This window comes from Buteo buteo, chromosome 25 (assembly GCF_964188355.1).
Source record: "Buteo buteo chromosome 25, bButBut1.hap1.1, whole genome shotgun sequence".
In the NCBI taxonomy this organism is placed as follows: domain Eukaryota; kingdom Metazoa; phylum Chordata; class Aves; order Accipitriformes; family Accipitridae; genus Buteo; species Buteo buteo.
The window spans coordinates 8,230,947-8,257,650 of record NC_134195.1 but is presented as its reverse complement, the minus strand read 5'-3'; the positions used below and the strand labels follow the sequence as shown (position 1 = coordinate 8,257,650).

General features: G+C 38.6%; 1 protein-coding gene across 14 annotated transcripts in view; it reads right to left on the bottom strand.

The window, feature by feature from the left end:
* Positions 1–26,704, bottom strand: part of INPP4A (inositol polyphosphate-4-phosphatase type I A) — a 127,851-nt gene that overhangs the window by 48,546 nt on the left and 52,601 nt on the right. For all 14 annotated transcript variants that reach the window (XM_075057481.1, XM_075057484.1, XM_075057485.1 and 11 more), the window contains exons 3-7: positions 5,452–5,514; positions 2,752–2,970; positions 1,870–1,914; positions 265–383; positions 34–150 (exon numbers count right to left, since the gene is read on the bottom strand). In XM_075057481.1, the coding sequence (XP_074913582.1) occupies positions 34–150; positions 265–383; positions 1,870–1,914; positions 2,752–2,857 (387 nt within the window). In that variant the 5' untranslated portion in view covers positions 2,858–2,970; positions 5,452–5,514. The remainder of the gene's footprint in view (positions 1–33; positions 151–264; positions 384–1,869; positions 1,915–2,751; positions 2,971–5,451; positions 5,515–26,704) is intronic.

Genomic DNA, 26,704 nt, shown 5'->3' with positions numbered 1-26,704 from the left:
GACTGGACAGGCAACATAATAAAGAAAACTTACTGTTCCCTGAGATCTATCTTTGACGTCGTACACAGAGAGTTTGATTTGTGTCATTTGATTGATAAGAGAGTCTTGGAAAAAGGCAATGCTGCTTAGAAAGATAGGATTACTTGTTCCCTGTAATCATAAACAAAAAGGCAAAAATTAATGCAAGTTGGTATTTGTTAGGAAGAAATGCTTCCTGTGTTAGCTTCAATTTTAAATCTAATCCAGGAGTACCTCACCACTTACCTCAATAATTTCTGTCTGTGCATGCTTCGTCCAGAATGCCTGAGGTGGTGTAGTTACACTCACTGCTACAAAACTATTTGGTTTTCGATCTAGCGATGGAGTTAGCAGCTCACTGCAAGCTTTAGGTATGCAATAGATAAATAAATTTAGATTCAGGATCTTTTTCATGTTGCTGTAAGACTCTACATTTTTACAAAAGCATATTATATACCCACAGAAAGCAAGCCATGAAGGGCCTAATATCCATTCTATCGCCACACTATAGAGGCAGACATCACTCCCCTTTGTGCATGCAAAGAGTAAACATGCAACCAGATTAGTTTGGATCCAAGCTGTAGAGCTGTAATTTAAACGTGTTCTCTTTTAACACCTGCCTATCCACCCCCCTAGCACAGCTCATTAGAAGAGCATACATGCATAGGTTTTCCTCTGGGAATCTCATGAGCATGGCTGCATTTGATTTGAAGTCACGCTCCATTAAGCCCATTACCAAATGGCATTTTGCCATGGACAACCAATAGAAGTGCTTGAATGTTGATCAAGCAGCACTACTATGAGGAGAACTAGCTTGTAATTGTAAAAGGACAGTAGTTTATTTCCTCTAAAATGTTATTGTGAGTTTAACTGCTGGGAAGGGACTATGGTGAGTAGGAAACAACTACCAAAAATTTCAGTGAATGACTCTACACAATTACATTAAACTTCAGAGCCAAATTCCATTTAACTAGATACAGATAACTACAGTGTGCTCCAACTCTGCTTCAGCTAGATACAGAAAGTTAATTCTGAAATTCACCTGGGCAAGCAAAATGTTCAAATGTACACTAAACAGCTTTGCAGTTCTAGATATTTTTAATTTATCTGAAAACATATAAAGTACCTTATTCAGCTCTAAGGAGTATTTAAGATCATTATTCATAACAAAACTACATACATCTGAGAAAATTTTCTAATTTTTCATTTTAAACATACTGTTAAAGAGCATAACCTTCCGAACATTAGTCCACTATTAAGCCAAGAAAACCATGCTGCAGTTAAAACTGTGAACTGAATTTTCATTAAGAAAATATTTTTCACTTATTCTTCAAGTGAGGTCACAGGCTTCTTGTCCAAATTTAACTATCCCAGAAATTAGGTCGCCTCCATTTCACATTATCACTTGACAGCAAAGATCACAGGAAAGAAGGTATGTGTAATAGTTAGTAACTCTTAGAAAATATTCTGTCCTAAAATGGTGTTTCCAGCAAATCTTCAGTTTGCTTGAAGACCTGAACTGCTGATATAGTGAGACTGAAGACAGTTTCACTGTATCTTCACATAAACAAAATAAACATTTGAAAATAACATTCACATAATAAACATTTAAAATTTTACAGGACAGATGTTTTAATTACAGACTTTTAAAAACATCACAAAATCAAACTACTGGCTGCTTATCAAAAGATACTTTACAGGCAGCAAGAAAACTACCACATCTCTGTAAAAATCAAAGCAAAGTTTCAATCCTTACTATATGAAAGGCACTTCAAAATCAACAATTAAAAAACCGCACACAAACTCAGTAGCATGTATCATCAAAATTAGCATAAAAATCACTAAGCCTACCTAAACTAAACTCTAAAATCGGCTCATCTGGATCCTGAATGTTTCCTGTAAATCAGAAAAATTAACACAAGATTAGGCAAACGTTGCTGTCATGTGAAACCCTTCCTGAAGTTGCAGTCATAGAGAGAAAGAAATTAAATTTATAAAAAAATTAGTATATTTAATTCAATAAGCCATGACTTGTATTTAAAATATTTATTAGCTAATCTTTGGTACCTAAAAATTATTGGAAAAACCTAAGATGATCTCATTTTATAAAACATGTTAAAATATGTAAAACTATGCAGGGTTATATGGAATATGGGAATATAAAATGTGCAATCTCAGTAGAAAACAACAGGATTAAAGCCACTTAGTGTCTGAGCCACTATTAACTCCAAATTATTAAATTGGATACATCTCATCTATGATCAGTAAATAGGGAGAAGTTTGAAAGTACCTGTGTCTCTTGCTAATCAAAGAAAGCCTCTGGGGGTTACAATCCTAATTTACTCACCATAAAAGATGAGGGAGATAATTCTCAGCTCCCGGAACTCTCTCGAAAATTTTATACAATGTCAAACAAGGAGGTTACCAAGATTCTTCCTAGACCTTGACATTCTTTTGGTTTTTTCTCCCCTTGCTGCTTATTTTTGAATGATAAATAGAACTGCACAAAATCTAGTTTCTTTTTTTTCTTCCCTCTCCAATTTTAATTTTTTGTCTATTTTAAAAATGGTAACTTTAAGATTTTTTAATTTTTTAGTATAATTCTTTTATCTCATTCCCTCCAGATAACTAGACACATGTAAATCTTCTAGCAATTAAAAGAAAAAAACAACGTTAGTACAAGGTAGATTCTGAAAGGACCAACAGAGCAATAGATGACATGAAGGTACTTACCTGCTAGAGAAAGGCCTAGCATGTCAGAGGTGACATCAATGGTGGAGGCCCGTTGCACGGTGCGGGATTTTGCACCATGGCGGGGACTGTGTTCTCTTGCTGTCATTTTGTCATGAAGAACCCTTCTTTTCTTGCTGCTTGACTTTACTGATGTTTGTCTTACAGAGTAGCAGAGTGCAGCAGGTTGTCTCCAATTGCTATTCCTCTAACATTACCACGCTAAGCAAGAAAGAGAGCAAAAACATACACCAAAATTTTAAGCCACTGTCAGCTACTGTTCTTTTTAACAGCAGTAAACCTACTGCCATAAAATTGCCTCAAGTAATTAAAATAAAATGCTCAAGGTAGATCCAATGCACAGTAACTCAATTTGCATGAACCGTACATCTGTAGCATTTTACTGCAAATTGTTGAAGACTGTACCACATGCAAGAAAGGCTCTTCTGTCAGAGAATGGGGGTTGAGACTCGTTAACAGACCAGCTGCTCTTCTCCTTTGTCTAAGTTATTAAACCATCCTTAATGAAGTTTCCTGGTTTTCATAATCCCTGGGGAGCACAAGTAAATTCATCAGATGGGGCCTCTGTCTGCAGAGGTAGGACAAGGGATAAGGACAAAGGGACAACAGGGTCAGCAGAATGCAGAACAAAAGGGCAGGAAATGTTGTTAGTGTCAGCACACTGTGTCATTCCAGGCTCTACTGCTATGAGAAAGGGATATTGAAAACTATAAATAAAACCTACTAGGCCAGAGTGAGGCTGAAATTCTGGGATGGTGATGGAAAGAAAAAGCAAAAGGGGATCCCTGCTGATGGGGCACATGGCAGCGTCTGTGCTTTTCTTTCCTTCACCCTACACTTTATCGGTCTACAGACATCCATGACAGTTCTTCCCCTCACATTGCCTACAAAGTGAGATGTTACGGTAGGAAAGAAACATACAGTCTATAGAAAATTTGGTTCTGTTGTTAAATGTGGTGCTTTTGGTTTGGCTGATAAATTTGAATGTTCCTTCCGTCAGCCACATTAGCACTGCAGTAATGGAACTTTTGTATTCATTTCATGCTATTATGACAAACTCCATTCATTTAGGAAGTGAGATTAGGAGTAAGATCTGATAAACCTGAAAGGTAGTAATACAGTGACTAATACCTTCACAGCAGCCCCTCATTCATTCTACAAAACATTTGAACCATGCTGCATAATGGGAGCATATTTTTTTTCCTTTTAGGCTGACAGACCTAACAATGGGCAAGATGCATTCTAATTAAATAAAGCACCTAGCTTTTACTTGTGTTTTAAATAGGCATTTTAAAACTGTCTCAAGGCCTCCAAAGGAACATTCAACCTGCCTAACTTAAGTCTCTGAATTTAACTAGTCAGCATCTCCCTCTGGAGGATTTCAGAAGAATCTCTCTCTCTCCACAGGGAACTCAAGCATCTTCTTAACTAGCACTGGTTCATGTGAGATCTAAAATTCACATCCAAGTTAAACATCTAAGACAACTGAATTGAACACAACCGTGGCCACCTACCTAAGCTTAGGAATGAGTTTTAAAAATGGGGAGCTCATTATAGGGAGGCAGGAATTTGGGCTGTGCCCACCAGATGGGGCACACTGTTGCCACTCAGAACTAATAATTTGCCTTGGTGATTCAACTCAGGTTTATACAATATAATGTCATAAGCCAATTCCAAATAGGAAAAAAAGGAATTCTTGAGTGGAAGAAGCAGAAATTGAGAGCTCTGAACATCCCATTCCCAAAAGCTTCGAAACTCAGTGACAGCATACAAAAGAACACCCTGCTTATAAATATAATTTATGATAGTCAAAAATTAAAGCAGGCAGTTTTCCAATTCATATGGAATCACAGAATAGTTGAGGTTGGAAGGAATCTCTGGAGTTCATTTAATCCAACCCCCCTGCTCAAAAGCAGGGTCACCTACAGCAAGTTGCTCAGGACTGTGTCCAGTTGGTTTTGGACAAGAATGGACCTCTCTGGCCATAACCTTTCTGGCCAACCTAGTTATTCCAACGTTTGATCACTCACAGTAAAAAAGCTTTTTTTTTTTTTTTTCTTCTTTTTGGTTTTTAATGTTTCAGTGGTTAAGTGTCTAGTGAACCACCAGTCCTTCTCGAATAGCACTGAATGTCCTAAGATTTGGTCAAATAAAACTTCCTTCAAAATCCTTTGCCAGTTTCCAAGTCTTTCCATTCTCCTATTTTTTCTTCCCTTCTTTCAGCAATAGGTTTTCCTTGGTTTGTTCTTTATGTAATGTGACATTTAATGGTTTGTAAATCCACTAAACCTAACTGCCTAATGAAACAGAATACCTACAAAATGTGCTTGTAGAGATTTAGACAGGATGCCATAGCCCCTTCCCACAGATCCTACAAATACCTTTTTAGAGAATAACTAACAAGTTCACATAGGTACAGGTCAGACAGCAGTTAGGTTAAAGAGTCCAGCTGTTCTTCAGCTAAAATCTCTGTACTTGCTGACATCCTTAAAAAGGGTCAATCCTTGAGAAATTAAAACAGGGTCAGGTCTTTTCTTTGTTTTGAAACTATTTCTACTTAAAATATTACTGAGTGTAATAATTTTCCAAGGCGCTCTAAGTTCTCAACTCTTCAATTAAATTGCAATATCAGTTTCTCACCTAAGGATACATTTTTAATTTACTTACACTGATCATACTTACAGAGGGCTCTCTTCCTCATGTGTGGATGGATTTGGCATATCATAACATCAGTTAAGTCCACATCTAAAAAATTAACAAAATAATCAGCATGAATAATCAATCTTTTTATACAGCATAAATCACAACCAACATGCAGGTACCATTCTGAGATTAACTGTAAATTTAACATCTAATTACTAGCTCTCACATTAAAGTTTACTGAAAATAGAAAAAGAACATGATCCTCTGCTGGACCTCACCCAGCACTAGTCATAGCAATAGCCAGTCAGAGCAGGAGCACAAAAAAATAAGCTTATGCTGAAAAGGACTGACTTCAGGTCAGCATTTGGTAAGTGGGTAGAATGGCTGTAAGAAACATATGTTAACATGTTTACTGAAAGGCTTGATGCTATCAAAAAAAAGGAATGTATATGATATGTTGTGTATGAGACAGCATTTGTTACTACACTTGCTCTTCTATAGTTAAACTTTCAAAATTTTGCTGTTTGGAAGAGTAATAACCACCACTGTCAGGAGAAAAGATTCTGTGTCAAAACACAGAATTTCAAATGATCAGGATGTAGGACTATTTCTCCACTGGGTGAAATTACTATGTGAGATAGGCTTCTATGAACAGCTAGCAATAAGCATACTGGAAGAGTGAATTATTTTTAAATCTACTACAGGTTAACTGAAGGTTTGTATTTGTTAGTGGTACCATCTCATTCAAGTACATTCACATTAATGGGATATACCTTTTAAGACCACCCATGTACGCCATACTAGAATAAAAGGGATGGAAAAGTCCAGTCTGAGCTTTTTCACTTAATTGCCAGCCCTACCAATTACCCAAGACTGCTTAAGAACATAAGTATGAGCTCTTATCACTTATGGAAAGGGTTTGATCTCACCTAAACTGCATGGGAGGCAGGTATCTGATCTCAACTCACTGCCCAGGTTCTCTATATAATCAATGGTGAGACACAGGCACTTCCAGAGAATGAGTCACCATTTTCCAAGGTAGGTGGGATGAATCACCCTAGGAAGATACCCCCCCCCCTCTAATTATAGAAAGAATTTAGATGACTAGCTTAGGCCTGATGCTGCAGCTGGGCAAACTAGATCCCGCCCACAGTTGTGCTAGCTCAGGCAGGGATGACTTCACTGTATTCACTGCATTGCCTGACATACCCAAATGACAGGTGCTCTGATCACTCTCTTGAATTACAACTGTTTCAATAATTACAACTTTGTGACCATGTTTTTGATAAAAATCAACGGAGGTAGGATTCCTACCAAATTAAAAGCAGTATTAACACAGCAGATAGTTTCCTCAGATGGTACCAAAGGCTGGTACCACTCCTGCAGCCAGCAGTCCCAAAGGCTGGTGTAATTCATGTCCAGGCAAACCCCATCCTGAAGGTGGCATGATGCATCTACACATAGCCTTTGGCTTTGTCCTTAATAATACTGCAGACAGTGGATGTTGGCAATATGTGCAGCTTTGCACTTCATGAAGTTTTGCTGCAATGCCAGTTTTCAACTGTGACTTCAACAGAAGTATGAAAAGCTGTTGTTGACCCCCAATACCAGTAATGGTCATTTCCACTGTGCAGAAAAGGCTTCTGAACAAGCCTCCCCTCTGTTATGTGAATATTTATTTGGTGCTCTGTTAGCACCAAAGCACATGACCAGAAGAAAAGATCTTCATCAGATGCCACTTCTGGCCTGCTACCTTCAGTCCTGGCAGTTGGCTGTGGGAAGCAAATGCCACTCTGCTGAGCTGCATGGCCTCACATCCTGTGGGCTTGAAACTTTCGGACATTTGGTCTCACTCTTACTGCCTGCAAGATCTCAAGCAAAAATGATGATCACCTCAGCCCCAAAACAATCCCTTGGTGATTAGCTTGTACAACTACAAGCTAATATTCTCCTTATCTCCACAACTGTTTTGGCAAAGTGCTTTGGTCTGTTGCTTTCTTGCAAAAAAAAAAAAAAAAATCTCCTACCAAACTACCCCTTGAAACAAATGTGTCAGGTGAGATCAAACCTTTCACCCTAATAACTACTTTTTTGACACTCATTACACAACTGTAAGAAACAGGATTTTTCCAATTCATACGTCAATATGCAGGAGAAAGAGGCTACTCCATTTATAGACTAAATCAAAATCTACTTTGAGACTATACTTTTCTATAGCCATAGTGCTCTGGGCTTATGGCATTTGATCAGGTAAAGAGACATGTCAAAGCAGAAAATGTAACAGCAGTGGAAGGCTAAATGTTACTGAAACATCTACGTGAAGAGAATAATAGAGAATGGGAGAATGTGACAGCTTCTTTAATGCTTTAAAAAAACTGGGATGCAATCCTACTAAAAGTTTACCATCATCTCCAAGAGGCAGTGGAAAGGTAGTTGTGGGGTACTTAGAACAATCCATTTTGAAACATCAAGAGGGGTCCTTCAGCCAACTGCATTCTTCAGATAACATCTTAGTAAAAAGTTTCTCTGATTGAAAATGTTTTAGCAATACACAAAAAAGTAGAAATGAATACTGCCTAAAACAGTAAGTATTCTGGATCTGCCACATGGCCAGGTTTCCAACTAACATCCTATTAACTTTATCATTATGGACAAAATAAGGGAAAGGATGAAATGCCAGACTATGCTAAGTTATGACTATGTTGCCTTCCATGTAAGAGCACCATCTCTAGTATAACTAGCATAGGGTTGTTTTTTTTTTAATTTATTTATTTTTTAGTTCCAACCATGAAAAACCTTGGTAGTAAAACGAGATTTGCTCAAGATTTGGCTCCAGGATTCAGCTCCAGACCAATCTTCCAGCAATTCCAGCATCCCATCTCCAACAGCTAGTTCAAACAACATGCAAGGAACTTTACTAAGCATGCTTCAGGGTCTGAGGTGAAGGTCTGGATTAACCCTATCACTCATGGCTGCAGAGGCAGCCCAAGAGCAGAGCATCAGCTCAAAGGACAGAAGCTCCTGGCAAAAGCCTGCTCAGACCGCCACTGATTAAGAGCTATTTTTTTTACAGTCTCACAAGGACTTCGCTCTTCTGTCTCATTTAATGAGAGACTGAATGTCCTGAATCTCACACAGAGCACAACAGGAAAAGTCAGAGCCGTGAGCTTGACACCTTGAGTCAGATTCTTCCTTCCGGCCAAACTCATGGGGGCGGCAACACAGACTATGTCTACTGCAAATCCACAGGTTGACAACAGGGTTTCACTCCACTCACTCCATGATCAAGGACATCCCCCTTACCATGCCACTTGGGAAGGCAAAAGAAAGTAAGTGCTGCCAGCATCCAATATGGACTTTTGCCTCCCACCAAAATTACTTTCCTACCAAAAACGTACTCGGCAGGTTCTAGTCTGCCAGCTCCACAAAGAAGTTTTATTTCCCCCCTCTCAGTCTACTCCTTAAGTCTAGGTTTCCCTCTCAAGCTGGTTCAATGTCCCCCTCTCCCACTGACCAGAATCTTGATTACCAAGGACAAAAAAAATAAGTTTGCCCTGAAGAGTCTTCTTGTCACTCTCTGAAGGCCTCCTGAGGATTCTGAGCAAGTGGGTGACCTCAGGAAGAACAGGAAAAAATCTTTCAGAAGAAAATGAAATAAACTACTGCAAGATACAATGAATGTACTTGTGTAGCATGGAAATCCCCAAATGCAACCTTTCCGTGATATTTCGATAAAAGGCCATTTCAGCAGCAGAAAGTAGCTTGTTTTCTCTTTGCCTTCCTGTCCACCCTCTCCCACTTACTTACAGACAAATCTGTAAATTACAAACTGTCTTGATCCTTCCTCGCTATGAACTTCAGCAAACTCTATTAATCTAAAAACCTAATTTTATCCCTTTAATATATTTGAGTACTTTTAATAGAAAACTAATTTAGAATAGAAATAGAAAAATAGTTTAGGCCCCTTTAGTTCTTTGTGCAAATTAAGACCATTTGTCTGTATTCACAACCGAAATACAATTAGCATTCTTGTTAATGAGATACTGGTTTAATTTCACTTGTCATCACAATACTTCTATTTCTTCAGTACTCCTATGAGCACAAAAATACGCACACCCACAGGTGGAGGCAAACATTTGTAGCACACAGATTTGCTAGATAAAAAGGAAAAAGCACAGCTCTGTTTCACTTTGCAGAACAGCTTTTATCAAGTTGAGCACAGCACAGTGCCATGGAAAATGATGAGTCTTGCTACAGAGCAGTTTGAAGTCCAACCCTCTCAGCCTTCCCCGTTGTTTACAAATGGTTTTTACCCTAAATTAATATTTACCCTCTTCACAAGAAACATGCTGGGTACATTTTGGTGAAGTTTCCTGTGCATGGGATGACTTCTCATGAATAGGGTTGTCACACTACCTATACGGACATGGAAAAGCCCATGAGAATGGGGGACATATTTTCTGTTGAGGAGTTTGGACTGGAAACACATTTCTGAATTTGATGGTCCTTTGGACACCCTCCTAAAGCCTGCCTCTTTAAAGCAGTCTGTCATCATAACCATGATGCTTACAATGCAGAAACAGCATTACTCTAACTGGAAAAAAAGAGCTTAACCCCTTCTCTGAGCTCCTCCTGCTGCAGGAAAGGGTGGGGTAGGGGAACAAAGGCAGAAAAAACCCAAAACCCAACCAGCAGTTTATGACCTGACACGGAAATGAACCAGACACACCTTAACATTTGCTAAAGAATTCATATTGGTGTTGATTACAGATGGATGGCAGTAAAATACCTTCCAACATACAGGCAATGAGAAGGGGGACCACAGAAGACACAGAGGGATAAAAGCACTGAAACTACATCTGTAATCAGAAGTTTTCGTCAAGCTTGGATTACAACGAGAAGTCTGGGGAACTATCTGATCTATCTGCCTATAATACTCATCCAGTTCACAGACTAAGATAGCACTAATTAAAATTAGTGTACGCTGGTCAAAACAACCCAGGAATCACAGACTACTGTTAGCACTGTCCTCTATGTGTTTGATGGGATCTCACATTCTGCTCTGAAACCATCGAGCCTCACTTGCGCAATGGGACTGCACTCCAGGTTCACAGGCTAAACACGTTTACTTTCCTGACACTACATTTTCCCACATGGAAAGAATGCTCCGTCAGGTGACAGGCTCACCAAAAAAATCTCCCAAGCACTCTTCGTTTTTACATGGCATTGCTCTGACTTGCTGTGATTCCTATGCTTACTGTTTAAAATGTTTATATAAATTAAAAATGCATAGCAGCATCAGAGGACACATCAGAAATGTATGAATACTTTCTCTAACATATGTGTTTTCAGTAAGACATAACTAATTGACTCAGGAAATGAAACAGTGTCAAGTATTTAGAAAATTTAAGATAAATGTTAGTGTGGGAGTAATATTCCACAAAGGTTATTACCAGGATTTAGGCAGCATAGCAAAACTGGAGTCTTATGCTACTAATATAAATCTGCTGATGCATATTTCTCCATCAGCATTTGTTTTGTACTCCTGAACTGTTTTATGAGTGTATTTCTGATCCATATATCTTTTTTTCTTACACAGTTCATGCCTAGACTATGCCTAATGGCCACGATACTGGATGTCCTTTCAAATTAAGTAATACTTTTTTGATTCCAGATAGCTGATTCCTTTGTGCTGCTTTCATTTCTTCTTCCTGGAAAATAAAATGATTTGTTTGTTTACTCTGATCTTTCTAAATCAATGGGAGAGAGGGTTGCTGTGGGCCAAGATGCTGACTGCAAGGCTGTTTGCAGGATTCCTTTCTGGAGTCATGTAAACAAATGGTGGGATGCTGGCAGTTTGGAAGCATAAGCATCCAACTCCACACAGACCAATAACAGTCTACACTTCCCACCACTGCTCCCATTTGAACGCCTCAGTGGGACAGCTGTCCCAGTGAAAGGAATCCTTTGTCATGCCAACCCTACCCTGTGGGTTAACAGTAAGATCACCCTGTAAGATATAAGAGGGGACAGGGGTGCTACTTCAGTGTCTTGCCAGTTTCTGAGAACATTTTCCTTGACAATCTACTTAGCATACAGACCCCACTTTGTGGCCCTGTCAAAGACTTCAAACACATCCAGAAAACCCTGTCCAGATTCCTAGGATCTGGGCCAAAGACCCCCAAAATGTGGTTTGCTTTCTTGCCCAAGTTGTCAGGAGAAACAACGGAGTTTACACAGGGTTCTCCACCAGCCAGAAAAAGGCAGATGTGAGCTGAGATGACAGCCAAAAGGGAGTACAGCTGGTAGGTTTGAGGAAGGATGGATTGCTGAGCTGTTTCTCAAGAAGTGGTAGGGCTCAGGACTAAACGGAGCAAAAGATAATGCTTATCACCTGTCAGCTACTAGCTATGCCTCAAGACAGACACTGAAAGAAGAAATAAACCTATTTTTGAGTGAGTCTTGAGCAAAGTGCAGCCTTTATATACTCAAAAATATTTATACATTCAAAAATGATTCAGGAGCACAAGCACTGGGAAGGAGCAAGAGGAGACTCAGGGATGACTAAAGGGATGGTGTTATCCTGTGTTTGCATTGCCCAATGCAGCAGGCGAACCGTGGGTCGGTGGATGCACATGTACTATCCCAGTTCCTCCCTGCACCAAATACCTTCCTCCCACATGCACACACACACATATATACATCGTCCCTGCCCTTCACAATGTGGTTATGGCAGCTGTATTGTGAACAAGGTCAAAGAGAAGGGGAAGTGGGAAATGAAGTGACAGGGTCTGAAATACAGTAATTTGTCCAAGCTTTGCTGCTATAGACAAGGAACTGCTGCAGACACCTCTCTTTCAGAAAAGGAAGCCACAATTTCATTTCACAAAGCCAGAAAACATTAAAAAGTAATTTTTCAGAGGTCTCAGAATGTCACCATCTGCCCATTGCAGGTCACAAGGAAGGACACTACTGATGCTCTTCAGTAAAAACAGGTTATGACGGTAGCTTCAGAGAAACCAACATTTCTACACTTAAATATCAGCAACAATAGTTTCATTTCAGTGACTGTGCTGATGAGAGTTATCAGCAGTAGACAATACATCTAGAATTTAAGAAAGAAAAAAGAAATAGGAAAATGGAAGCAAGGCCCAGTTCATAGAAAGCTGTAATTGTACCCGGAACATAATTAACTCTCCTGACCAACATACTTGCTTATGTGTTTTTAGCATGGAATAAACGGTACCTGGATTTTAAGGGAAGGTACATTTCACCACACTTGCAAAAAGCAAAGTCCATGTCAAGTATAAACTGAACTGTTGCTAATAGGACCTGATAATATCATTTAAGAAATGGATTCTTAACTTGTAGCAGAGCTATTGAAACACAACTGCGTGGGAAGATTACATGTACTGACAGACATGGGTCATTTTAAAACATACTGGAAAAATATCTGGAATATATTGAAACTTGCCGTATTTGCTGAATTTAAAAGGCCTAAATCAGTAGCACAAAACTGCAATAAATAAAGTATGTGACCTACAAAAAAAAATAGGTCATAAGTGGCTTGCATGCCTTTGAAGTGACCTCATTAGAGGAAATCAGACCAAATTTCACTGAAATATTTCTATGAACTTGGTTACAAATCATTCTCCAATGTAAGATCAGCAGCCTTCTATTAGAATATCATATTTCAACAATTGTCCCCTACTTGTGAAAATTCCCCTGAGGTTTCCCATATTTGACTATCAGCCTTACTGAAATGCTATATTCTTTGTTGAGGTGTGATTGAACAAAGGAGCTATTATAGAAAATAAATGTCTTGTAGTGGATATTATGATGCTAGCTCTAAGACAGAAAAAACAAAGATAAAATAGTTTAGAAAGAGTAACTAAACGTATTTCTACTACTCTGATTGGTTTAATATGTAAAATGAGCAAACATGAACACCCATGGACAAATAAAAATGTTGCAGGTACTTACTTAGAAGGTTCATGTCTCCTCACTCCAACATATTACACATTAAAGTGGTCTGTTCGGACAAAGAAGGTAGCAAATACTTGTGTAGATGTAGTATGTGTTGTGCAACACTTTATTCTGCTATAACAACATTCTTTTCTTTCACTCTCATCTACTAACAGAACAAATGTAATAAAGATTTCAGTCCAAAATTCAGAATAAAATTAAGACTCCTATAGGGTATGGCAATGGATTTCTGGAGTCCAGGGCTTTTAAAACCAACTTTCAAATAATTGTAACTACAATCTACTGGTTTGTTTTCAGCAACTAGTACTGATCAATCTTTAAAACTGACATAGTTTAGTGGGCTTCAAAAGTTTATTTAAAAAAATAACCACTACAGCAGGGATGGTAGCAACGATCATAAAAAGATATAAATACTATGCAAGGACAAAGGGCATATATTAGTGCTGAGTTCCTTGCAGCACTCAGTGCTCAAAAATATGAGCTTAAATGTCAGAGTTTTGTCAATTCTCCAAGCACTAACATGCCTTGTAAAACTGGTGTGTTACTACAGGCCAAGTTTATCTGAATCTCACTTTTTTTTAAAAGCAAATTTTGCATGGATACAGAAAAGCCTGAAAATGTGAAGGATGCATCCCAAATTACTTAAAGTCCATGACTAACTCACTCTCACGACTGATATATCTGACTCTCAATTTTTGCACGCTGAAGGCAAGCAACAGTGACGCCGGCTTCTCCTGCTAGCTCCTGGTGCCTCCCACCACACCTTATCAGAAATTCATAAGCATGCTGCCTACCTCAGTAGTCAAACCTCCAAGGCAAGGCAGCAGAGATGATGCTTCTGCCCACAGCTTGCTCTTCTGGCCCAGATGAGAATAGGTACCTGCATTTCAGCCACACAACTTTATAGCCCACCATCTCATCAAAGCCACTTTCAACAATAGGTTAAACTAAGATACTGAACTGCATCTCAGTGTGGGCACACATTCCTACAACTGCTGTCTCTGCCAGAGAGGCACTACTTTCTGGCAAAAGCACGCGACCAAAAGCTGAATATAAAGACTGGGTCAGAGCAAAAGGTTAATCAAGCCTACAGTCCTCTCTGATAGTGGCCAGCACTAAACACTGAGGAAAAACAGTATAATGAGCAGTACTGGTATTTTTGTGAGGCATCTCCAGATTCAGCTGACAAGCACCCTAGGAACTTTCTGAGCTGGGCATCACACCCAGACCTATTTAATGGTTGGTGGCAATATTACAGCTAATGTGTTACCAGTGTTCATCCTTGGACCTTGCAGCACTGTTAGCCTGTAACACTATATTGCCATCACTAGTGACTGGACATAAGCCTTGTAGGGGGGCTTGCAAACCCTGAGGACTTAGGTCTTTCAGGTTTCCTTTGTTTGAACTTTTCTTGACCTGCCTGCAACTTTTGTTTTAGCCTGCAATTAAACTTGGCTTAGTTGTAACAACAATTTTTCCAACTGCCCAGATGTGTGTGGCTAATTTGTTTTTACTTTTATCTTTGCATGGTACCATCATCATTTTACAACTCTAACATAATGATATAATGTAGAAAAATACAGGCCTGGTAAGATAGCAGAGGCCTTGAGAAGTGGAGACACAGGATGTAGAGGAATACAAGCATGGGATAAAAAGAGATAGGGTACATAATAGACACTTTGAGATACTCTGGCTATGGACAGCTCACCCATGGTCACTTAAAGAACTGCAGACTTGAGGCTAACAAAACTGGTTTTAGGGTAATAAACAGAATACAGAAATAGTATCTAACATGTATGTAAGGTACCACATATATTAAATTTGGATGTAACGTGGAGCTGCAGACCAATGAAGAAAGAGCCAAGTTTAAGAGCTTGTTAGCAAACATAAAAATGACCCCAAGTGAATCCTAGAGTGAAGAAGAAGAAACTATCAACATGAACATCATATTCCTCCCGTCAGCATCTGAAGTCCTTTAGATGCTGACAACTGCTGAAACACCTCCACATCTTCCCCACCAGAATGAAAACACCAATAAGACCCAGAGGAGCAGGGGAAGGGTGAGCATTACAGCAGGATGAAGAGGTAGACACTTTGTGAGTTCAATGATTTTAACTGTATTGTTATTTATTGAGACTTTCCCCTGTACAGAAGCATTCTTTCTTTTCCTGTAATTATTAGATCTGAACAAGTAATGATTCCTGGATTAGCCTGTAAAGTCTTTAATTATAATAACAACTTCTTGCCTTTAGATATAAGGTGTGTTTCACCCTCACACATAAAAAAAGATCTTGAGTGTAACAGCACAGACATGGAATTTAGTGCCATTCTTTACTGTTTACTTGTACCAGCAGATCCTGTTGTCATCCACTGTTCTAGGAGAGAAATTTTTCAACAGTTGGGAGCACTAATTTTACTCTTTCCAGCTTTTTAAGGTCATGCAGATCTCATCTCTACAGCTTCATTTAGAGAGTTTTTACAGACTAAAGATGCAAGAATGAGAACTAGATGTAACATTGTCAGGATAGTTTGTGATCATTGGGGTAACATCTATGCTCCAAGCACAATCTATTTGCTTCCACTGAAAACATAAAATTATCATCTGCCCACAGTGATATCACTGTGAATCACAGACCTCAGTGTAATGCATCTTTGTCAAATAATTATTTTAAAATAGAAAATGTCATAAACCTAAACTTTTTAACTGTTTGAGGTGAAACAAGCTAGAACTATGACAAAATTAAACGGGACATTATGAAATTCTTATAGCAATAGTTTTCAATCTTTTCTGATTTGAAAACTCCCTGAAAATTTTCCAGAGGTAGAATCCTTTGGTACAAGCTAATTTAAAGCTACTGATCGTAGGCTTGCTTTCCTCAGTCACTTCCCACCAACTTATTTGCATAGTTCATGGAGAATTTAAAACCACAGACTTAAACACTGTAAGAACCAAACAGCTATGATTGTTAAGAATAATTTTTTTTTCATTTTAGATTGTTTCCATCTGCTCAGAACTACACAAATTATTCACCTAACATTCTAAATTTTTCCATGTTTGGTCTCAATTTAGAACTAAATTTGTATTCAGAAACTGTGAGCTAAAGCCTTTCTGGGCATTTTCCAGTTCTGAAAAGGGAAAGTCTAATAATAACTTATTCATCTAATTAAGAAAAAAAAAAAAAAGAAAGTAATCTTTTTCAACAAAGAAAATAAAAACAAACTGTAACTGAAACCCTACAAGGCAAATAGTTCTTAATGAGGTATCCACTTACAAAAAACTCAAGCAATTTGCTAACCCAAATAAAAGTGAGTTAAAGAAAAATCAGTTTGGCATTACCTATGGGGAATGAAGCCAGGGAACACTGGTTGAAATGCAGGAGGCTAGCACTCAACCCAAGCCCCATGGATCTTTTAATACTGAAGCAACAACAGTGTTAAATCCCTATGAAAATTCAGGCTACTAAAGGATGATGCAGAAACAGTGATATTAGTGTGCATTCAACAAGCACTTTGTTAACTCTTCCATTCTGAATAGCTCTGTGGCTAAGTATCCAAGGGATGGCTCTATGGTAATATGACCCAGATTTTAAGAACTCCATGCACAACAAGCTACCAAATCACATCCTTATCTTGGCTATGAAATTATCCAAGTGCTAGACAACCTCAGTTATGCAGCCTTGGTTCACAATAAAGACTGTGAAAGCCACAAAAACACTGTTCTCTACAGTTCTGCTGGTTTTATATGACCTAAGCCCCACAAATAGTTTAGCTGATTTAAATGATTGGTACTGTAAACTCCAATCTTATAAATGGATGAGTGTTTTCAGAGATCCAGAGGGGGGTGAGAAGGTAGAGAAGTTTGCACAGTCAGGTAGAAGATGCAAAAGTTAACACATTTATTAACATTTCCATTTCTAAAACATGACCGCTACACAGAGACGGTTTTGCTTGCAGTTAAACTGTCATAAAAGCAGCTGTCATGAAACTGCATCTCTATCTGCCTTTTACAACTGTAGATAAAATTACATTGCCTGGGAGTGGACAACGGTGGCATCCAAATAACTAGTGTTAAAACATATTCTGTCTTCCTCCCCAGTGACACCCCCCCGTCACTCCTGTGTAAGTTAGAATAGTTTGCAAACACTTATCTGAATGGATTTTTCTAATGGGATCTTTCATATAAAAGGACTCTTTAATCTGCCAAGACTACAAATCAGACTGCAGGAGTCAATACTGAAAAATATACTACAAATTTCTCCTCAGTTCTGGGAAAGCTGTGACCATGTGATAATTGCTGCATCTGTTTTTCAGGCACCTTTACAACCACAATCTTTTCAGCTCTCATGTTCATACTTCCCTTTTTGATCACTAATATGGAAACTGACCTCAGGACAGAAGATATCTTACTCCTCTTGTGCTATACTATTTCAAAGCCAAAACATTAAGTTACAATATGCCAGTGCTGCCTCTGTAGTGATGGATGCAGCTGGACACAGAAGAGATCTTTGCTATTCAGCGAGGCTCCTATTTAGCACACTGATTCTGTCTAGTCTAATTAAAGATGTTTTGTAACAGATGCAAAATACTTATTAGTACTTACTGGTGCCCCTGGGGAAGGGGAAAAAGGACAGTTTTTAAACAAGATCCAGAAGAGCAGCTCCAGATGACTGGAGCTGCGCTGGGAAATTACAAGCTGCTTTTACTTTAAGACTTGAAAGAAAAATAATGAGAAATTTCTTGTCTGTGCTTGCCTCTTCCCTTCACTGTATAGCAAGATATCAAAGTTCTCAATTACAGACAATCTCTAGTACCAACAAGTGTGTTTCTCCATAAAGCTGAATAAATATCAACAAACATATATGGTAAAATACAGTCACTTGAGACCACTCATACCCAATGCTCTGGGCATTCGTATTGTCCATGGGGATCCATAACCGCTGCTCCCCGAGTCACTTTTGCTCCCAGCTGTGCCTGCTTGAAAAATCAGTCCTCAAGAACTTTTTCTTTCCATTTTTCCTCCTTCTGCATCAAAAACTATCTGAAAGCATTGTTGTCCCAACTTTCTTCTCAAAGAAATAAAAGACTGTGTGGCAGGGTTTTTTGACTTTTTTACTTAACCCATTAAAGCAAATGGGTCAACACATATAACCCATTGTTTGTCTGAGGATAAAATGCACCAACAGGCACCATACAAAACAAAGCTGATCTGTCATACTTATGAATCCAAAATAGAAAAGGCTTTTCTTCGTGTTATAGTATATGGATTTCAAAGCCAATTCATAGAGAAGTATCAGGGAAATAAACCAGAAAATATTAAAGTTTGTAATGCAGAAATGAAATGCTAACTTTCAAGCTATCACTGAAGTGCTACATATGTATGACACGTTTACAAAAGACATTCTTTCAGAATTTCTCTTCAACAGCCATTTAACTATGCTGTTAAAGAACTCACCCTTGAACTAGCAAAGAACTCATCTGTTTGAGAGTGCATCAGTTAACCTAGAATAGTTTGTATTATCTCCTACCTTATTGTTAAAGAGACTAGAAATCCCCCCAAACTCTAATTTCTCTTTTTACTTAGTTTCTATTTATATAGTCTATGAACTATAAGGCAATAACAAACAAAAGCAGCAATAACATTTTTTTTCATTAACAATGAAAACACGAGAATCGCTTATATTGATAAATAACTGCAATTCTATGCCAAACTTAAACTTTTGTAGACTGGCATGTGAAAATACTCATAGCTCTTCTGCTAAAATGTCCAAAGAGCATCACAAAAAAATTCCAGAGAACCAAACTAAACTATTTTAATATACAAATACACATAATTAGAAAGCAAGAAATTCCTCTCCCAGTAACAGTGGATAGGAGGATTACACTAAAATTGGCTTCTGCTGAAGAGTATGGTATTAAGCCAAACAGAATGGAGTCTGATTGTTTATCATCTTTTCTCTATTCCCATTACCAACAGATTATTACCATGATATTCCAATCACTAATTTGACACACTTTCAACTTGGTTTTTACCAGTCTTTTGTCCTAATGCTGCTACCTTATTTCTGTGTGGAAGGTGTTAATTTTTTTCCTTTCCTAAAGGTTATTCATTTCCTTCACAGTAATAACATAGAGTTCCTGTATTAACCCGGGCTCACGCATTAAAAGAAACAGAATACACGGAATCCCAGTTACTTAAGGAATAGAGGTATTGAAAATGTTTCAGGAGTGTTTTCCTTTAGTTTCTGTGGCAATTTAGCTAGAAAAAGTTTCCTCTCTCTCTAGACTGAAGACAAGATCTTTACCCCACACCTTAAAGCACAGTGATGACCTTTAAAAAAGGAAAATCAACAAAACGTAGCTCACGGTGGCTGCTTTCCTTTCCACCACCCATAAAAAAATCACAGGTGGTGCCTGGGTTCAAACAGGTTTAGCTTCTGAAGTCAGGCCTTGTTCATATAGCACTAACAGTCTTCACTGGAGACTAAGGTACCTGTCTGTATTAACAGGCATGATTATTAAATGGAGACTGGCTCCCTTATGGGATGGAATGAACAAATATGAGAGTGCCAGCTGAATAACAACAACAACAAAAAAAACCAAAAAACCAAACCCAACACCTCAAGGTGGAGATCTCCAAGTTTATGGAATGAAGCTCCCAACCAAAGTGGTGGAAACCTCACTATCCAAGATGTTTCCAGGACACTATACCAAGCCTGTAGGTTTACACAGCTGCAGTTTCCTCCACACAGCCATTTTTCTCTACACCTCCACTTTGAACGTTTGAGAATATTTGGCAGCTGCCTGGGACAGCTCCAAAAATCACCTTATCACAAATCACAGCAGATTTGCCTAAAGGAAGGTCACCAACATGAACATGCACAACCACTGTGAAAATGCCTCTTTTCAGAAACACCAGATCAATGTTCAAATGTCCGACTAAAAATAGCTCTGTGTTAACAGCTTAGCAGAACTTTTTTATTCTTTTTCTTTGTTTGCTCATGTTAACATGGGCAAAAAGTCAACAATAAAGCACAATTTCAGACAGCCTATTTTTTAAATGCTTTCAAGGAGTAAGTTCTCACAAGGGCCTGAGCCACCATACAGCTTTTAGAGTATCTCATCTTTGTGTCCTAGGCATTTCTGGGGTTAAAGTCTAGCAGGAGCTGCGCTAAGATTTTTTTTAATATGGAAATTACAGAACAATCTTGAACATAAATATTCCCAAATGGATGTATTTTTGTTTCAAAGCAAAATTAGCATAAACACATTTGAAGAATAAATTAATATTCTCTCTGTCGTGCTTGCCTACAAACCCCCAAAATACCTTGGCACACTTCTAGTTTTTATAGCATATAATCTATCCAAACAGAAAACATACTATTAAAAGTATTATGACAGAAAGATCCAAATAAGTTCACATAACCTTCTCTCTTGTACTGCATACGGTTCAGCAGAGTTACAGTTCACATAGAGTCTATTTAAATGTACAAAAATATTTCATTTTTTATTAATGTTTAAGAATCTGTGTGAACAAACCATGAGGACAGTGTTTACCTTGACTATACGCCATGCTATGAAAAGGTTAAGCAAGGTGTATACTTTTTGGATGGGATTCACTTCACTGAACCGTACTGAAGTTAAGCAAAATAGGCAACTAGTTAGAACTGAGTAGAGAGGGATATGAACCTTCAAAAGGTAATTCTTTCTGACTTTTAAACAGCTATCTTAAGAGACTATGAAATAGGATTAAATCTGCATTCCAACATGTCAAGTTTAATAATAATCTACAACAGTTCTTGGGCAGACCAGGGAAGTATTTCCAAACCTCACACTACTCTCATTTGTCTCTTCATTTGGGTTTATTTCATCCATCCCCCCCAAAAAAAGAATTGTGATGGGAAGGAAAAGTTTGCTAGAAATTCCTCTATTTCTTTTTCTTCCTCAATAGGAGTGCAAGATGACTTTTTCCTGAAACTTAGAGGCAGAAGTCCCTCAGACCTGATCATCTTTTCGCCTCCATAAACCTCTTCAAATGATACCCTTCCAGTTTTTCTGGGCATCTTTATAAGTGACAGCCATACAGGCCTGAGATGCTCCAAGTGCTGTCTCTCAGGAAGAGGCTTAAACAGATTTTCAAATTAAAACCCCAGTTTACTAGCCAGAAAAACATGACTTGGTGCTAAATAAAACTGAGAATATAGAAAAAAGGGCAAACCTAAACTAGGACGGATTCTAAATCTAAGGGAGTTGACCATGACTTTAATAAACAATAAACATGAAAAAGCACTCACACATTTTCATGCCTATCTTCTCAGTCCTCCCTCCTTGCCATCCATCCTCTCGAACTGTCATTCAAAGCACTGTGTTTCCAACAGAACACCCCCCTTCCAAACTATTGACAATGCAGTCCATAAACAGTTTTTTTTTCTTTACTGTGGCAATTTTCCAAGTAAGGACTGTGAGATCATCACACAATTGTTTTTACCACAGAACAATAACGACTTAGTACCACTATGTAATGATTAGTTAGGAAGCAGAAAAAAAGAGAAGCCATACTATTCTCTCCTGATATTCTTCTAGGTGCTTAAAAACCTCAGAAACACAGGCTAAGCACAAATAACTAGAGAACTAAACATAGCGTTGCCAGGAGTACATTAAAAAGATTTCTTGCTGTGGCATTTTCCTCCTGTTATTTTACAGATAATTCTGCTAAAGAATGGCCTGATCAATGTCTTAATAGCTCATAAAGCCACTTAGAGCAACTCAGGATTTGCAACAGAGCAGAAAGCACATTACTCACATTTGCTCAAAGAATTCAGCTCCTTTGCAAACCTGGTGTTGGGACAAACCAGTGTCTAGGCAAAGGGCAGTTCTTCACCAACATACAGTTACAAGTTTAAGCATTTGTCAAACTAAGGAGGTATGTGGGGCAAGCGCTGTCACTGACTGTAAGTACTGCACCCGTCACTTGTCACTACAGGCACATCAGGGATATTCAACCACAATTTTCACTTCATAGCAAGCTTTTCTCTCACTGGTCATGAGTTTGCTACCCAGCAGTCTGCTTCTAAACTTATCTTTGTCACAGGCTAAACTTAATGTGCCTTTGTCCAGCCCTACAAATTCACTTGATGCCTGATTTATCACATACAGCTTTCCCTGTGCAGTGCAGGGAAACTGCAGGGCAATACACTAGACAGCAAGTATCACACTGTATAGGAGTGATTCAAAAGCACAAGCTGCCAAACAGCCTAAGTCCAAAGAATCCAAGCAATCATTGCCCTTCATAAATCTTTAAGCACTTCCTTAAATGTACATCAAGCATTCTCCTACTGACTACTGTCATGTATTATGGGATTATCACTATGCACTTCTATGTTGGTTAAATATTTTTTCCATATGCTACGTACACACACGAACTCCAATCACTAAGAAGTGCAACATATTCAGTTCACGTCACCTCTAAATCATACGTCTGGACATTTCTGGTCCTGTATCATAACCTTCCTATGATACCACACTGTTACACAGACTTTCATTAGTCCTCTGATGGACTACAGACATCCTGCTTGTTAGCTATCACTGAGCTGGTATCAGCCACATTCTGAAGGTCCCCATGACTCCAGCAGCATAGCTGGAGCAATTACATTTCCCATTTTGCTAGTCTTCCTGACATACCCAACACAGCTGTTGCAGACTCCTCTTGAAACATCATTCCTTTGACCATCCCTGAAGGTCTTCTCTGTATCTGTTACGTACTGAGCTGAAGTTTCTTGGATATTGCAAGAAATGTTGCACACTTACTCCAGATCAGGTCCCAGCCCAGACACACCCAGCTGAGTTGCCCTCCCTCAACTGGAAACACATCTCCTGACACTTTCCTGGATCCCATCCATCGCTTTCATGATGGTGTCAAACTGACAGACTAGAGACAAACTTGAACCCACTTACCCTCACATAGGCATTTCTCCTTCAAGGTCTTCCATTGTTGAACTCCCTGTTCATAGGAAAAGTTGTTGCATTACTTCCCAAGCTGAGGCTGTAGCACCATCCAATTTCAGGCATTCAGCACAGATGCCAGAGTCAGGTGCCTAGGCTCTGTTAACAGCCAAGAGAGAAAGGCAGGAGTTGGGCACCTAATTAAAAATCTGCCTCTTTCCACTGATTATATAAGAGCTTAGACTGCTAATTTTGACACCAAGGTTAAACTCAGTAAGTGAATTCCTGCCAGTGTGTGTGGTCTGACACTTCGCTGTGTTGAATTCCATCCCTTCAGTATTACCTAATTGTACAATAACTTGGATAGTCATTCCATCTAAAACTGTGTACTGGAAATTAATGTCCTCCTCCCATCAGCAAGTTTCAACAGCCTGCTTTCAATACAACATGACAACAAAATCAACTCAACAACAACAACAAAAGCCTCAAGAAAACTAAACAAGTCAACTCCCAAAGAATAATTAATCTCATACATCTACCTCCTGTTGTCTCCCCTCGTGCCAGTTCTTTGCATGAGTTCACGGTTCTTACACTAACCTAATCTTCGTCTGCCTTGAACAGTAATGTTGATGCAGCACCATGTTAAATGGTTCAGTAGAATCCAGGGAGACTAGATCTAGCACATTTTTTCTTTTTCTAGATAACCTACTTTCTTATTAAAAAAAGATACTAGGTCAATCTGACATGACCTATCTTAGCAAAACAGATCGTGTTTCATCCTCCTTCCACTCAGCTCCGGTGTCTTTAATTATTCATTCCTTCAAAAAATTGTGAGGTTATTAGGGTCAAATTAACAAGCCTGAAGTTGCCTAGATCACATTTTCCATTTCCTTACAGATACATATATAACATACAGTAGTATCTCGTAATAAAAATCCTCTAAAAAATATTAGTAACGGATCTGTATTTTAATTACACATAAAAAAAGGTGCCTTTGAGAAATTCCCTATTTGGAAGTTCCCAATACAGCAACTTAAAAAGTCGCTCTGGCAGCCAGAAAGTCTGATTGCTTTTAAAATATGAGAGATGCAAAAACTGGATGCCTCTTCTGAGATTACAAATGATGAGTAAAATACCCAAGACTTCCTGAAAGCTCCTGACACCCCAAGATCACAAGATATACAGCAGGATATAGCTAGGGCCCTTGTTTAACTTGATATGGGAAATCCCAGCGCGGATCTGAGATGCTTCTCGGATCTCTGTTACACAAGCCTCTTTAAGTGCTGCACAGTACCTTAGATTTCTACCATTCAGTACAATTTCTTATATTCACAAACTGTTGCATATGTTCACATAGACTTTCCAATTTGTTGGGTCACTCAAGCATGCTACATCTGGAAAAGTTTTTGTGCTGAGGCATGATTTTCTTGACAAAATTTAAAGACTTTTTAAAAGGATAAATATGTTATCCAGTTCAAGAAAATTGCCTGATAGGATGTAGGAACCTTTATTCTTTTTTTCCTTTTCTTGTTGTTCTAGCACTTTTGTATCTCTATCAGCTTGCCATACATATGAAAAAAATTTGCAAAAAATACCTTGAAAGTAAACAAAACATTTGCTTAGTCTGCAATTTTAAGCTCTTTTTTTGGACCCAAATTGGCATTTTCTATGCCTTGAGCTGAAAGCAGTCATCTTGTTAAGAAGGTGATATTTGTGTATGTTGCCTCCTTCAGACAAATTGGGCCTGAATTTTAAGACACCTGCTTATTGATTCATTCATTCTTCAAACAGTAGAAGTGTGAGTTGAGCATCCTGGTGCTTTACAAGTAGGTTTGTAGCTGTCTGTACATGTCACACAACGTTCAAAACAGGCAGCCAGTTAAGACTCCTTCTGAATATCATGGCTAAAAACTTCTACTTGGGCTCTGCCTAAATTAATACTTATGGGGCACCTCAATAAACTCTGATGCAGCACGGCAACTTAGCTTAGAGGCAGCACATGAGCACATGTGTAACTATAAGCTTCAGTCCTAGTGAAATGAGCAGAAAATTAAGATTTCTCCTGATGTAGACTTTAAGACTGGCCTGACTTCCTGTGAGACCTCGGATCACTGACAACTGCTCCTGACTTCACCAAGGACTGCAGGTGCCCAGTGTCTACAAAGGACTTTTATTGAGATGTCTGAGTTCAGAATAAAGGTACGTATTTGAAAATTTGACTTCACGTATTTAAAGCCCATCTGCCCTGCCCTCCTAAAAGTTGTGAAAAATCATGCACTAAAGCTAAAAATAACTAGGAGCCTTTTCTGCTATTTATTCTGCAGAGACAAGGATGCTAGCAATGCCCCAGTCTGAGGCATACTACCACTGCAGATTTTTGTCTTTTATTACAGTGCTTCAAGCTATTGTATTCCACCTAGCCTTGGAGACCATACAGAGAGTTGGCAAGTGTTTGTACTGCACAGTCCAGACCTTTTGAGATGTATGGAGGTCTGGACTTGAGGACCTGCATGGTCACTTCCTACCTTATCTTCCTAGCTATATGGAAAATACCACTGGAAGTAGGAAATGATCCATATGCAAAATTTCCAAGAATGCAAGTAGTATGGTAGGCAGCTGATTTTGGGGATTGGTTTAGAATGTTCAGATTAAGCGTTAATCCTCTCAGCCTCAGTATGTTTTAGTGAAACCATTATTCCTGAAATCCTCATAATGATTCTGTGATAGTTCATCTATGTATCTCCCAAGGATAACACTGAGATTATTAACAATTAGGTACTGGACATTTTGGAATTTTTAAACACTGTAACAGCTTTATAATTAAAATGCAAACACAGGAGTAAAATGAATATGTTATTGAATTGAATGTAAGCTTGGACAGGATAATGTTCCAAACACTTGAATGCCTTGATATAAGAGTAGCATTTAATTCCAGAAAACCCTTAATTTATTTTTGTGCTTGCACAGAACATATGTAGGTTAAATACTTGTAAAAAGAGACAGAAGTCATCATAGTAAAGAAACAAAGTAATAACCCACAGATCATCGTAATCCCCAGACACTTAAAACATCTGAAATTCTGCTGCCTCCTTCTCCCTGACTCTGTGCCCTCTACAGCCGTTCTCATTAGCTATGTATCATCATGTCCTCTTACCCTTCTTTCTGTCCCTCTCCCTGCATTCAGGCTCTACTCAATCTAATTATGCCTTCATTTAAGATATTATTCAAACTCAGTCTTTCATCTGTCTTCATTGCTAAAGTCATGGTTAACTCTGCAGACTAGGATCAGCAGAGTCAGAAAAACACCTAATGGAATATAGAACATTACTGAAAGGCCAAGTGCCTCACATTATGCAGTAACAGCACA